Source organism: Oncorhynchus mykiss, chromosome 27 (assembly GCF_057628025.1).
Source record: "Oncorhynchus mykiss isolate SJ-2025 chromosome 27, ASM5762802v1, whole genome shotgun sequence".
Classification (NCBI taxonomy): Eukaryota; Metazoa; Chordata; class Actinopteri; order Salmoniformes; family Salmonidae; genus Oncorhynchus; species Oncorhynchus mykiss.
Window position 1 is genome coordinate 28,878,123 of NC_143048.1, and position 10,648 is coordinate 28,888,770.

At 46.1% G+C, this 10,648-nt stretch overlaps 1 protein-coding gene across 2 annotated transcripts; it reads left to right on the forward strand.

The window, feature by feature from the left end:
* The first annotated feature begins 749 nt into the window (after positions 1–749).
* Positions 750–8,822, forward strand: LOC118962104 (uncharacterized). 2 transcript variants are annotated; one of them, XM_090223832.1, is made up of 8 exons: positions 1,979–2,881; positions 3,229–3,286; positions 3,531–3,678; positions 3,774–3,810; positions 4,043–4,326; positions 4,575–8,094; positions 8,284–8,371; positions 8,598–8,822. In XM_090223832.1, the coding sequence occupies exons 1-8, from the start codon at positions 2,693–2,695 to the stop codon at positions 8,786–8,788; spliced, it is 4,515 nt and encodes a 1,504-aa protein (XP_090079958.1). In that variant the 5' UTR covers positions 1,979–2,692; the 3' UTR covers positions 8,789–8,822. The 2 variants fall into 2 exon arrangements, with proteins under 2 accessions (XP_090079957.1, XP_090079958.1); XM_090223831.1 differs by lacking the exons at positions 8,284–8,371; positions 8,598–8,822 and adding an exon at positions 750–878 and having other exon boundaries at positions 2,780–2,881; positions 4,043–4,950.
* The last annotated feature ends 1,826 nt before the right edge of the window (positions 8,823–10,648 follow it).

Genomic DNA, 10,648 nt, shown 5'->3' on the forward strand with positions numbered 1-10,648 from the left:
CACCCCAGCCGAGTTCCCAAACAACTCGACACATCCCGTTGGATCTATTACCCCCCCGCTCAGTCTCAATTCTGTGTTCCGAATAAAACAAAAACCGGGAACAGTTAGCAACGCACAACACCTCTCCCCACCGAAGAAATGCCTCATCCTCTCCACCCCGCATTGAGTAAATAACATAGTTGCCCTCGTCCAGACCACAGTAAAAGAGGGGAGAAAAATAAAATCAATAGCCAAGCCTACATATACCTCCCCCGAGGGACATAGGGAACCCCAAGTAATAATAGCAACAACAACAAAAAAACAGGGAAATAAAAGTAGGCTGAAACATTAGTAGGCCTAGGTTAGGCTCAACAGCCCATCCCTCTCAGTTAAAGGAAAATAAATATAAATTGGACGTCTCTGGGTCTCTGGATATCGGCTATATGTCGTCTTACATATATGGCATTAATCGCATTTAGTCATTGGTCTGTTTCTCATTGGCCAGGATTGTCTTTCAAAAAACGTTTTGCCTCTTCGGGAGTTTTGAAGTGTCGCAAGGCTCCTTGGTGAAGAATCCTGAGCTCGTTTGGGTATTTGAATCCCCTGAAGATGCCTCGGTCAATGGAGTATTTCTTCACTTCGTCGAATTCTCGGCGCTTTCGGCGTATTCCAGCTGACAGGTCCTGGTGTAAAGCGAGTTTGGCGTTTCCCACTGTGATGGTGTTGTTTTTCGCCGCCTGTAGGACTCGTTCCTTGTCGGTGAATCTCAGGAAACGTATGGTGATTGGGCGCGGTGGTTGTCTGGCTGCTGGTGGGGGCCTCAGTGCTCGGTGAGCTCTCTCGAGTTCTATGGGCCTGTCGGTGGACATGTGGAGTCACTCGGGAAGTTTGTCTTGCAGGTAGCGGATCAGTGGCATGTTTCCCTCTTCTTTTTCACCCAGATTGAATAGAACACAATTATTCCTTTGCCCCCTGTTTTCCAGGTCCTCTGTTTTCTCTTCCAGATGCTCGATTTTCTTTTTAGCATATGCTATTGTTTCCATGGCATCTGTCAATAAGTTTTCCATGGATAGGATTCGCCCCTCTGCCTCGTCCAGGCGCCCCGCGTTTATGGTTATCTTGTTGTTGATGTCAGGCAAAGCGTTTTCCAGGATTGTCACCTTGCCCCCTATCTCACTGAGCTGAGAGTTAATGGCATCTAATTTAGTGTTTAGTTCTGTACGTTGGGATCTCAACTCAGAAAGGATGTCTTCGACAGAGTGCGAGGTTGGCATTCGTTGTGCCTCGTGGGGGAGCGGGTTCTCTTGCTCCTGGCTAATGGCGCTAGTTTTTTCTGAAGCTAGCTTCTTCTTGGAGGCTTTTTCCGTCGCTAATACTCGAGTCCGGGTAAAAATGTCACCTGTAGTGTCGCCGCCATGACTTTTTCTTACTAAAGCTAAATGAGTTTGAACAATATAATCAAACATTCAAATAAGTAAACAGGCTATATTAAAGTGCACTAAACATAGAGACAGATTAACCATGGAGAACACGAAACATGATGACAGATTAACCAGGGAAGTGAATTTAACAGAGGTTAAAGCTAAAACAACAGAATATGGGTACGTCTGTGTGAAGAGGTGTGGCTTTAGTGTGGATTTGAATAGTACACAAGTAGGCCTACGCTATTTTTGCACTGTAAAACTTTTTTTTAAGTGTTATGTTTTCCCAGATTCATAGTGTTATGCAGCCCAGGCCTATCTAGGAAGGCTGGGCATAAATTGTTTGCTCACAGCATCACATGATGACGTGGGCAACATAAACACTTAAACTCTGTAGATTAAAGTTAATAGTAATCAAAACTAATTTCACCACGAAAGGAAGTGCAATCGAAATGAATGAAGAAGACAAGGTAATTCTAGTGAGTTAATAAAATGACAAGGTGTTGCCTGTGAGCGTTGTAGACTACTGCCTCACAAGCCCGGGCTTTAGTGGCACTGGCATACGCGCTTGCCTCTGCACTGAAGGAGCCACCGAACGCGTCCGCGTTGCAGCTCTCACTTTCTCCCGCTACAGTATGTCCTACAATGACATATTTGGTGGGGATTGGCAGCCAACAATAGGATTGGATTGGGACTAAATCAAAGAATAAAACGATATTGAAATGAATATTATTAACAAATATTTCCCAGAAGATTTTGGGTTCAACCTAAGGCTGACTAGGACAGATCAATCAACTTGATCCGACACAGTAAGCCTACATGTCATACGTAAGTAAATCCACAAGAGAGACAATATTGCAAAGGCAGGACCATGTTCGATGGTAGGCAATCGAAAACGTTTGACGGGGAAATTTCTGTCAATATTAGCTAGTCCTACTGAGTGGGCAAGTAACCTTTCCCGCGCTCTTCCTAAAAATACTATTTGTGATGTCATAAAGGTCTAACGTTCCATGACGTAGCATGTAGCCCTAAATTACAGTCCCTGCTTGCAATATTGTCCTCACTCTCGACCTGAACTCAACTTGAATGTAACCAACACAGACCAGGACATGCTTTTTGAGATATAAAATAGCTTGAATGGATGAAGAAAGGGTAAGCTAAATTACTTCATACAATATTGGGGGAAAGTAAAAAAGGGTAAAGCAATATAAGCAGATATTTCTTGTAAAAAGCTATAACATATTGTAAAGCAAATGTACCATTCTTTATAAAGTCACCAGCTTAGCGCTGATATGGCTGTAGCTCTATTTATGATGTCCTCTGCACAGATCTACTCTGACATTGACATATTATTACTTATTGGAATGTCTGTCCTTCAGGTAGCACAGAGGGAGGATGGTGATCCTCAGAGGGAAGGAAAGGAAGTTGTTGAGGAAGAACCGGTGGCCACGCCCAAAGAGGAGGCCAAGAAGGGAAGGAAGGTAAGATGGCAGGAGTGACAGAGCACATAATAGGCCTACTGGGTTACACTCTGTACCTGATAGCAGCCATACCATAGATATCTATATATCTCAGATAACAACATACGTAGTAGCTGTTTTCAAAACGTGTTTTAAGAGCTGCTTTGACCTGGCCCATAGCCTATTCATAAATTGTCTCAGAGTAGGAGTGCTTATCTAGGATCAGTTTTGCATTTGAGATCATAATGAATACAATTATTTGGGCAAGGTTGAGCACACACCTTATCTGATGAACTTTATGTATACGGGCCCTGGTGTTACATGTCTGCCATCATTTGAGCTCTGGAATCTGTTCTGTTCTATCCTAGGCAAAAAGTAAGAGGAGTGGCAAGAAGTCAAGGAAGCTGGGCACTGACAACGATGCAGGTCAGAGATTTACCTCTGTAGTACTACATTGTTTCTCTATTCTGTCTGTGATGTGCAGGTTGTGCTATCCATTTTCAATGAAACTGTAGTCTACTGTAATCAGTAAGAAAGGTCACATAGATAGCTTTATTAAAATAGGCCTATTCTAAAACCCTTAAACAATGAAATCAGAGTATTAAGAGATAAAACGTCTGATTTCTCTTTAATTTTGTTTCTACTTCCTCTACGGCAATCACATCTTTAGTCTCCAGGAATAAACACCTGGATAGAGGATCTGTAATTGAGCTCCTGGAGAAGAAAGCTGTTCAGGCTGCATTCGGCCCAGGCAACAAGGATGAGATGGAATACTCCTACCCAATCCTCATCTCATTCCTGCGCAATCTTACTGATGAGTATGTTAAAGGTTTTTCTGTAATGTTCAACATTTATGAAATATTGTGCAGTGGGAACTAAACACTAACTAAAACACTTATTTTAAATTTTCTAGGCAGTGGCAAGTGATCTACAAAGGACTAAAAAACCCTGTAAGTTTCCCTACCTGCCTTTGACCTTGGACGTGTCAATGATCTGTTGAATTCAGAGATTAGCCATCAAGTCATATTCTGTTATTCATGTTCTCTGTCAGACTTCATCAAACTTTGAATTCAGTCACAGACAAGAATAACAATGTTGATCAAATGCATTCTGTTCGATCTAGAATACTTTACATCACAGTTCCATTGAAAAGACTGTTTTTGTTCTGTTTGTTCAAAACAGATGACGAAGGAACAGCTTGCCAAATTGTGCAAGACAATTGTAACCTTCATCGCACAGACCACCCTGCAGATCCTGCTGCCAGCCCTGGCCCGCGTACTTGGGGTAAAGGACTTTGCTGACGACGACACTGACTCACCCAAGAGGGGTGGCAGTGCAAGATCCTTTGCTGCCTTTGATCAGGAAAGACTGGAGCTCATCCAGGAAGTTAGATATCTGGCGAAGAAAATGTATAAGGGCGGCACAGGGGCTCAACATCTCAGGTCCCTAACACCCTCTTCTAAGAGGTATGTTCCCCTCAAGGTTTTCATGTATGGATTTCACCGAGATCATCTATCCCAGTGTTAGCCAATGCAATTTACTCTATCTGATGTAGTACAAAATGTAATGTATCAGCCTTTGAGCATATTCAAATGAATGAGCATGTAAAGCGATCAAAAGGACATGTAGATATTTAGAATACTAAAATTACAACGCTTGACCGATTTGCCAAGTTAAGACAGGAATTATCATGCTTTGCTTGTTCGTTTTAAAGTTCCCAGACCTCAGTGAAAGTCCTCCTGGGAATGACAGAGGACAGAATCATCAAACGTGTCCAGGAGCAACTGTCTGATCATAATATCCTGTCCTCTTGCCCACCTGAGCTGACTGTTGGTCTTATCAAGGTGGTGGTCGAACAGCTTAACTCTGCCCTCTCTGCGACCATCAGCAGAGCCATTTCAGGGCGGTCCTCCCCTATTTCTTCTGGTACCCAGGCCGCTGAACAAATGGTCAACATGGTCCAGAAATGTTTTGATGATCACACCACCCCAGAGGACCAGAGCTCTACCTCTGTATTAGAGTCATGCATTCCACCTGCAACAGAAGAAGTGATGACTGTTATCGCAGAGATGGTGGGTGAATTGGAAAAAGAAGATCCGGAATTGGCTAAGGTTTTTCGAGAAGTGGCTGTGAAAGTTAAAATGTTGGCATCTGGCAGTGACCTTGTAGTGGAGCACCTGGATGTTGAAGACTCTCCTGTTCCAGAGGAGCTGAACATAATATGTACATCTTGCAAAGCAATGATGCAAAATCTTGGCACTCTGTTTAGTGTGAAGTTCAAGACCAAAGCCTCAAAGGCTGTGAGTGAAATTCTTGTGAGAAGGTTAATGAGCGATATCTCTGGTATGGTTCAACCTTCTCATTCGTTTAGTACCACTCCAAGCTTGATGAATGCATCTAGCCCATCTGACAGGATCCTTGATTCTGCGGCCACTGAGCTCATACAGACCAAAGTAGAATCTGAGGCATCAAAAATAATTGATAACTTTGTTGAAGATGTCAAGGACATTGTGCAGTATGCTGAATTAGATCAGCCAACAAGCACCCAGAGAGATACCCAAGTGGGACACTGTACGACAAAGCGGAAACCCTTCCATGCAGCTCGTAGACTCTGCGAGAGACTTCAGGCAAAGCTGGAGACATTGTTCCTCAGAATGGGTGGAGCTCCAGTCCAAGGGGAAGAACTTATGGAAAAAGCTGACTCCAGTGATCTGCCTGTTTCAATCCTGAGCTTGCCTTCCCCATGTAGGAGTGAATCCCCTATATCAGAACGTAGTTCATCTTCTTTATCTGATGGATGTGATTCAACTGACTCTGTAGGAGAGAAAACACCAGAGCAACCTGAAACCAGTAAGAGTGAGGCAATACTGCAAGTGGTCAACTCAACAGGACTTGGTTCTCTCCGTAAATGCCAAAGTGAGAACTCTCAACCATTACTGTCTCTCTGTGATTCCAACATGGTGCCCTGCACCAAAGAGGTCTTGTCCCAGATTGTGACCATGTATAGGTCAGAGGTGGCAGATTTGGAATGCACATCATCTGTTGCAGAGGGTTCCTCTTACAACTCCCTTGAAGTCTGTGGCTTTTTGGACAGTGTCATGTCTTATCTAGAAGACATGCCTGTGTCTGGTTCTTCATGGTTGGAAGGATTAAGAGATTCTCCAGCCTCAGTCATTGAGAAACTCTCCAGTGAGGAGTTCCAGATGAACGCTACCAACGAAGTGCGAAAAATACTGATCAAATCAGTCAGTAGCTTTCCCAGCAAAGTCAGTTCCAGCCAGACAGATTCTCAGATGTTGCCAGCAAAATCAACAATTTCCTTAAGGCATACAGATATAACTGCTTTTGAAATCGTTGGATCAATTACAAATGACATGAAGAGCCTTTTCCCACCCACAGAGTCTTCTACTACTCTATGGCAGGCAGACTCTATGCTTCAACAGAGTGATGAGAAAACCTCAGAGTACACTGAGGCCACACCCAAAGGCTCACAGTCTGGTTTGGAAGTATCTGAGAAGAAGATCTGGACAACTGCAAAGACTATTTACCACAATGTGAAGACAAAGATGAGGAATTATTTTACATGGCAAAATCAAGTCAAAGCAACAACGGCTCAAGCCAAAAAGACCCTCAGCCATATTCTGGTTTCAATTCAGAAAGAGCTGTCAAAATCTGACCAAACGGTGACTGCGCTTTCACAAATAGAGAATGTGGTTGGAATGATGCTGAAGGATGTTGAAAGGGTAAGCAGTGAATGTGGTGAGGAACTGATCTATCAAGCGCCACAGCGTTCTTCCTCCTCGTTGTCATCCTCATCTGCCAGATCAAAGAAGTCAGAGTGGGAATTTTCACTCCCTGGCACTCCCATCTCTTCTGATTTACCAGAGAGTATTACTCAGCCCATTGTGAGATGCTCAGTCATCGACATGGGCAAATCTACTAAGCCAAAAACATTGGTGTGTGATGCCAGGGAAAGCATGTCTGCAATAGTGGATACCATCATAAAGGAGGTACATCCAGAGGAAGAAGGGGAGGTTGCATTCCACCCTGATCTAACAGCTGCAATAGCAAGACTGGAGGAGCTCATATCTCAGGGTAGGATTGGTGCTCTCTCACGTGATCTTACTCACCAAGTCAACCGCATCATTTCTGAGAGCAACTTGACCCCTCTGGTTCTGACAGTGGCGGCTGGAAAGAGTGCATCCGATACAGTCCTTACTGAGCTGAAGAGGAATGACAAGACGGTGGGGAAGCCCACAGCTTACAAGCTGGTTCAGCTTTTTGCAGAGGAGTCTGTGAAGCGCCTCTTGCTTCCTAGCCTTGTGCCCTCTACAGCTTCAATGAGTTTGGCTCAGGGAGTTAGTGTGCCGGCTAGCGTATCTGAAGATAGGATTTCATGTTCTTTTTCTACATCAGCATTTAGTGACACAGTCAGCCTGTTTACCAAAGTAATGGTAAGCCAGGTCATGGACTCTGTGGTTTCTGATGCACAAAGCAGAGGGTCATCTTCAACCGGAACTGTAACTGATATAGGCAGTCTACTGAGTGGTAAGTCCTACCCTCTGCCATCTTTCTCCGCCATCAGCATGACAACAAGTGGGACCTCCAATGCTGCACGAGGCTTTGAGGCCAACATAGATGCTGAGGAAAGGGATACCATCAGTTGTTTCGGTGTACCTCAGAGCATTGTTTGTGATCAGAATTCAACCAGCCCGGATGTTGCTTCGCTTTCAACCCCATCCACTGACAACTTAGTCGGTGATGATGACTTCACCGGCCTCATCAGCATGTTAGTGGTGAGACTTCTGTCAAAAATCCAAACCCAAACTGATCTGTACCCAACTGACGTCACACGCACGTCACAAGACCTGATTCCAAAAGTTATAGCTGCCTTCTGTGCATGGTCAGGCTGCTCTGAGACCCAAGCTTATCCCAAGAACCTGAAGAGTCACAAAGTATACAGCACCGTCTACAAACATCTGTTGAAGGAGTTTGGCTCAGAGAAAATACTCCAACTGGCCGTGTCGACTCAGGACTCCACTTTCAATAGGATTCTTGTGAAGTCATTGAGCAAGGAGCTTCTCCACAGTTGTAACGAGGCATCAAGAGCAGCCTCAAGAACATCTTTCGAAGCCACCAGGCCAGAAGCTCTTCTCATGGCTGAAGATGTGAAGGCTACCAGAGGGAAGCTGTCTTTCCTACAAAGGCTTGCCAGACTGAAATTCAACTTAAAGGTACATCACACTTATTTAAGTTAACAATTGTGTCAATGTGAGTAAACAATGTTATTTAGAGAAAATGTAAAACCATCCATTAATTCCAAAACCATTTATAGATCTTGTTGTGCTGGTGTGTAAGATGTGATCGTTATTACCGTGAGATTGTTCTGCTGTGACAGTTGTTTTGACATGTTTTTGTTTTAGCCATTCATGATGGGAAACAAGAAGGATTCCAATAAGAATTCCCGCCATTCTGAATCCAAAGACCAGACTACTGCTGAAGATATCATGTGTAAGTCCATACAGCAGGACATTTACTGTTTGAGATATTGGTGTACAAAGCTGCTATTGCAAAAATATTAAACCCTATATACAGTACATTATATATTATCGATAGTAATCTCTTATGTAAAATTATTTATAGTTTCCAAATCTCAAGATTCTGGTTCTCATTTATTTGTGAAAGTAATAATGAGTTGAAACTAAGAATACAATATACCATCATTTCTAAATGAAAGTGCATGTCAACTCTCTCTCTCTTCTGTCGCCCAACATAGTGGCACATCCTGCCACATTTGGACTCCCAGAGGGTCTTCCCTCCACCTCTCAACAGGAGAAGCCTCGCAAACGTCCCCTTCTAATCAGGATGTTTTCCACCATCTCCATAGGCCTATCCAAGCCATTCAAACAGTGTTCAAAGCAAGCTTAATACAACAATTTCCTTTAATACAGTAATATTTGCATTGAATTGATGGCCTTTGTCTTCTTTAGTGTTGCCCTGTTAACACATTTGATTAGAAAATACATAGTATATTTAGTTTAGTTTATTATGCAGTCATAGTCACGGTGTAGGCTAAACAAAGTAATGTTGTCCTGAATAATGTATAGAACATGCACCCCCCCCCCCCCCCCCCCACCCACCCACCCACACACCCACACACACACACACACACACACACACACACACACACACACACACAGTGTTATTCATTGAGCTCACACACATAGTACTTCAGATATGTCCCACTGTCACACCCTGACCATAGTTTGCTTTGTATGTTTCTATGTTTTGGTTGGTCAGGGTGTGATCTGAGTGGGCATTCTATGTTGGATGTCTTGTTTGTCTATTTCTATGTCTGGCCTGATATGGTTCTCAATCAGAGGCAGGTGTTAGTCATTGTCTCTGATTGGGAAACATATTTAGGTAGCCTGGGTTTCAGACTGGTGATTGTTCCTGTCTCTGTGTTTGCACCAGATAGGACTGTTTAGGTTTTCACATTTCATTGTTTTGTAGTTTATTCATGTATAGTTTTCCTTTATTAAACAAACATGAATCATCACCATGCTGCGTTTTGGTCCGCCTCTCCTTCACCGCAAGAGAACCGTTACAGAATCACCCACCACAACAGGACCAAGCGGCGTGGTAACGGGCAACAGCTACAGCAGCGAAAAGAGGAATGGACATGGGAGGAAGAATTGGAAGGTAAAGGACCCTGGGCACAGCCTGGAGAATATCGCCGCCCCAAAGAAGAGCTGGAGGCGGCGAAGGCGGAGAGGCGCTGGTATGAGGAGGCAGCACGGCGGCGTGGATGGAAGCCCGAGAGTCAGCCCCAAAAATGTCTTGGGGGGGGGGGCACACAGGAAGTGTGGCGAAGCCAGGTAGGAGACCTGCGCCAACTTCCTGTGCTTACCGGGGGCCTGGAGAGACCGGGCAGGCACCGTGTTATGCTGTGAAGCGCACGGTGTCCCCAGTGCGAGTGCATAGCCCGGTGCGGTACATTCCAGCTCCGCGTATCGGCCGGGCTAGAGTGGGCATCGAGCCAAGTGCCATGAAGCCGGCTCTACGCATCTGGTCTCCAGTGCGTCTCCTTGGGCCGGCTTACATGGCACCAGCCTTGCGCACGGTGTCCCCGGTTCGCCTGCATAGCCCAGTGCGGGCTATTCCACCTCGCCGCACTGGCAGGGCGACCGGGACCATTCAACCGGGTAAGGTTGGGCAGGCTCGGTGCTCAAGAGCTCCAGTGCGCCTGCACGGTCCGGTCTATCTGTCACCACCTCCACGCACCAGCCCTCCGGTGGCAGCCCCCTGCACCAGGTTGTCTCTCCGGCTCATCCTTACAGGGGCTCCCGCCTGTCCAGCGCTGCCGGAGCCTTCCTCCTCTCCAGCGCTGTCGGAGCCTCCCGCCTCTCCAGCGCTGCCAGAGCCTTACTCCTCTCCAGCGCAGCCGGAGTCTCCCGCCTGTTCGGCGCTACGAGAGCTACTCAGTCCAGTGTTGCCGGAGCCACCCGTCTGCCCAGCGCCGCCTGAGCCACCCGTCTGCCCAGCGCCGCCTGAGCCACCCGTCTGCCCAGCGCCGCCCGGCCCACCCGCAAGGGGCCGCCAGTCTGCCAGGTGCCGCCAGTCTGCCAGGGGCTGCCAGTGCCGCCAGTCTGCCAGGGGCCGCCAGTGCCGCCAGTCTGCTAGGGGCCGCTAGTCTGCCAGGGGCAGCCAGTCTGCCAGGGGCCGCCAGTGCCGCCAGTCAGCCAGGGGCCGCCAGTCAGCCAGGGGCCGCCAGAGCCCCTCAGCCCA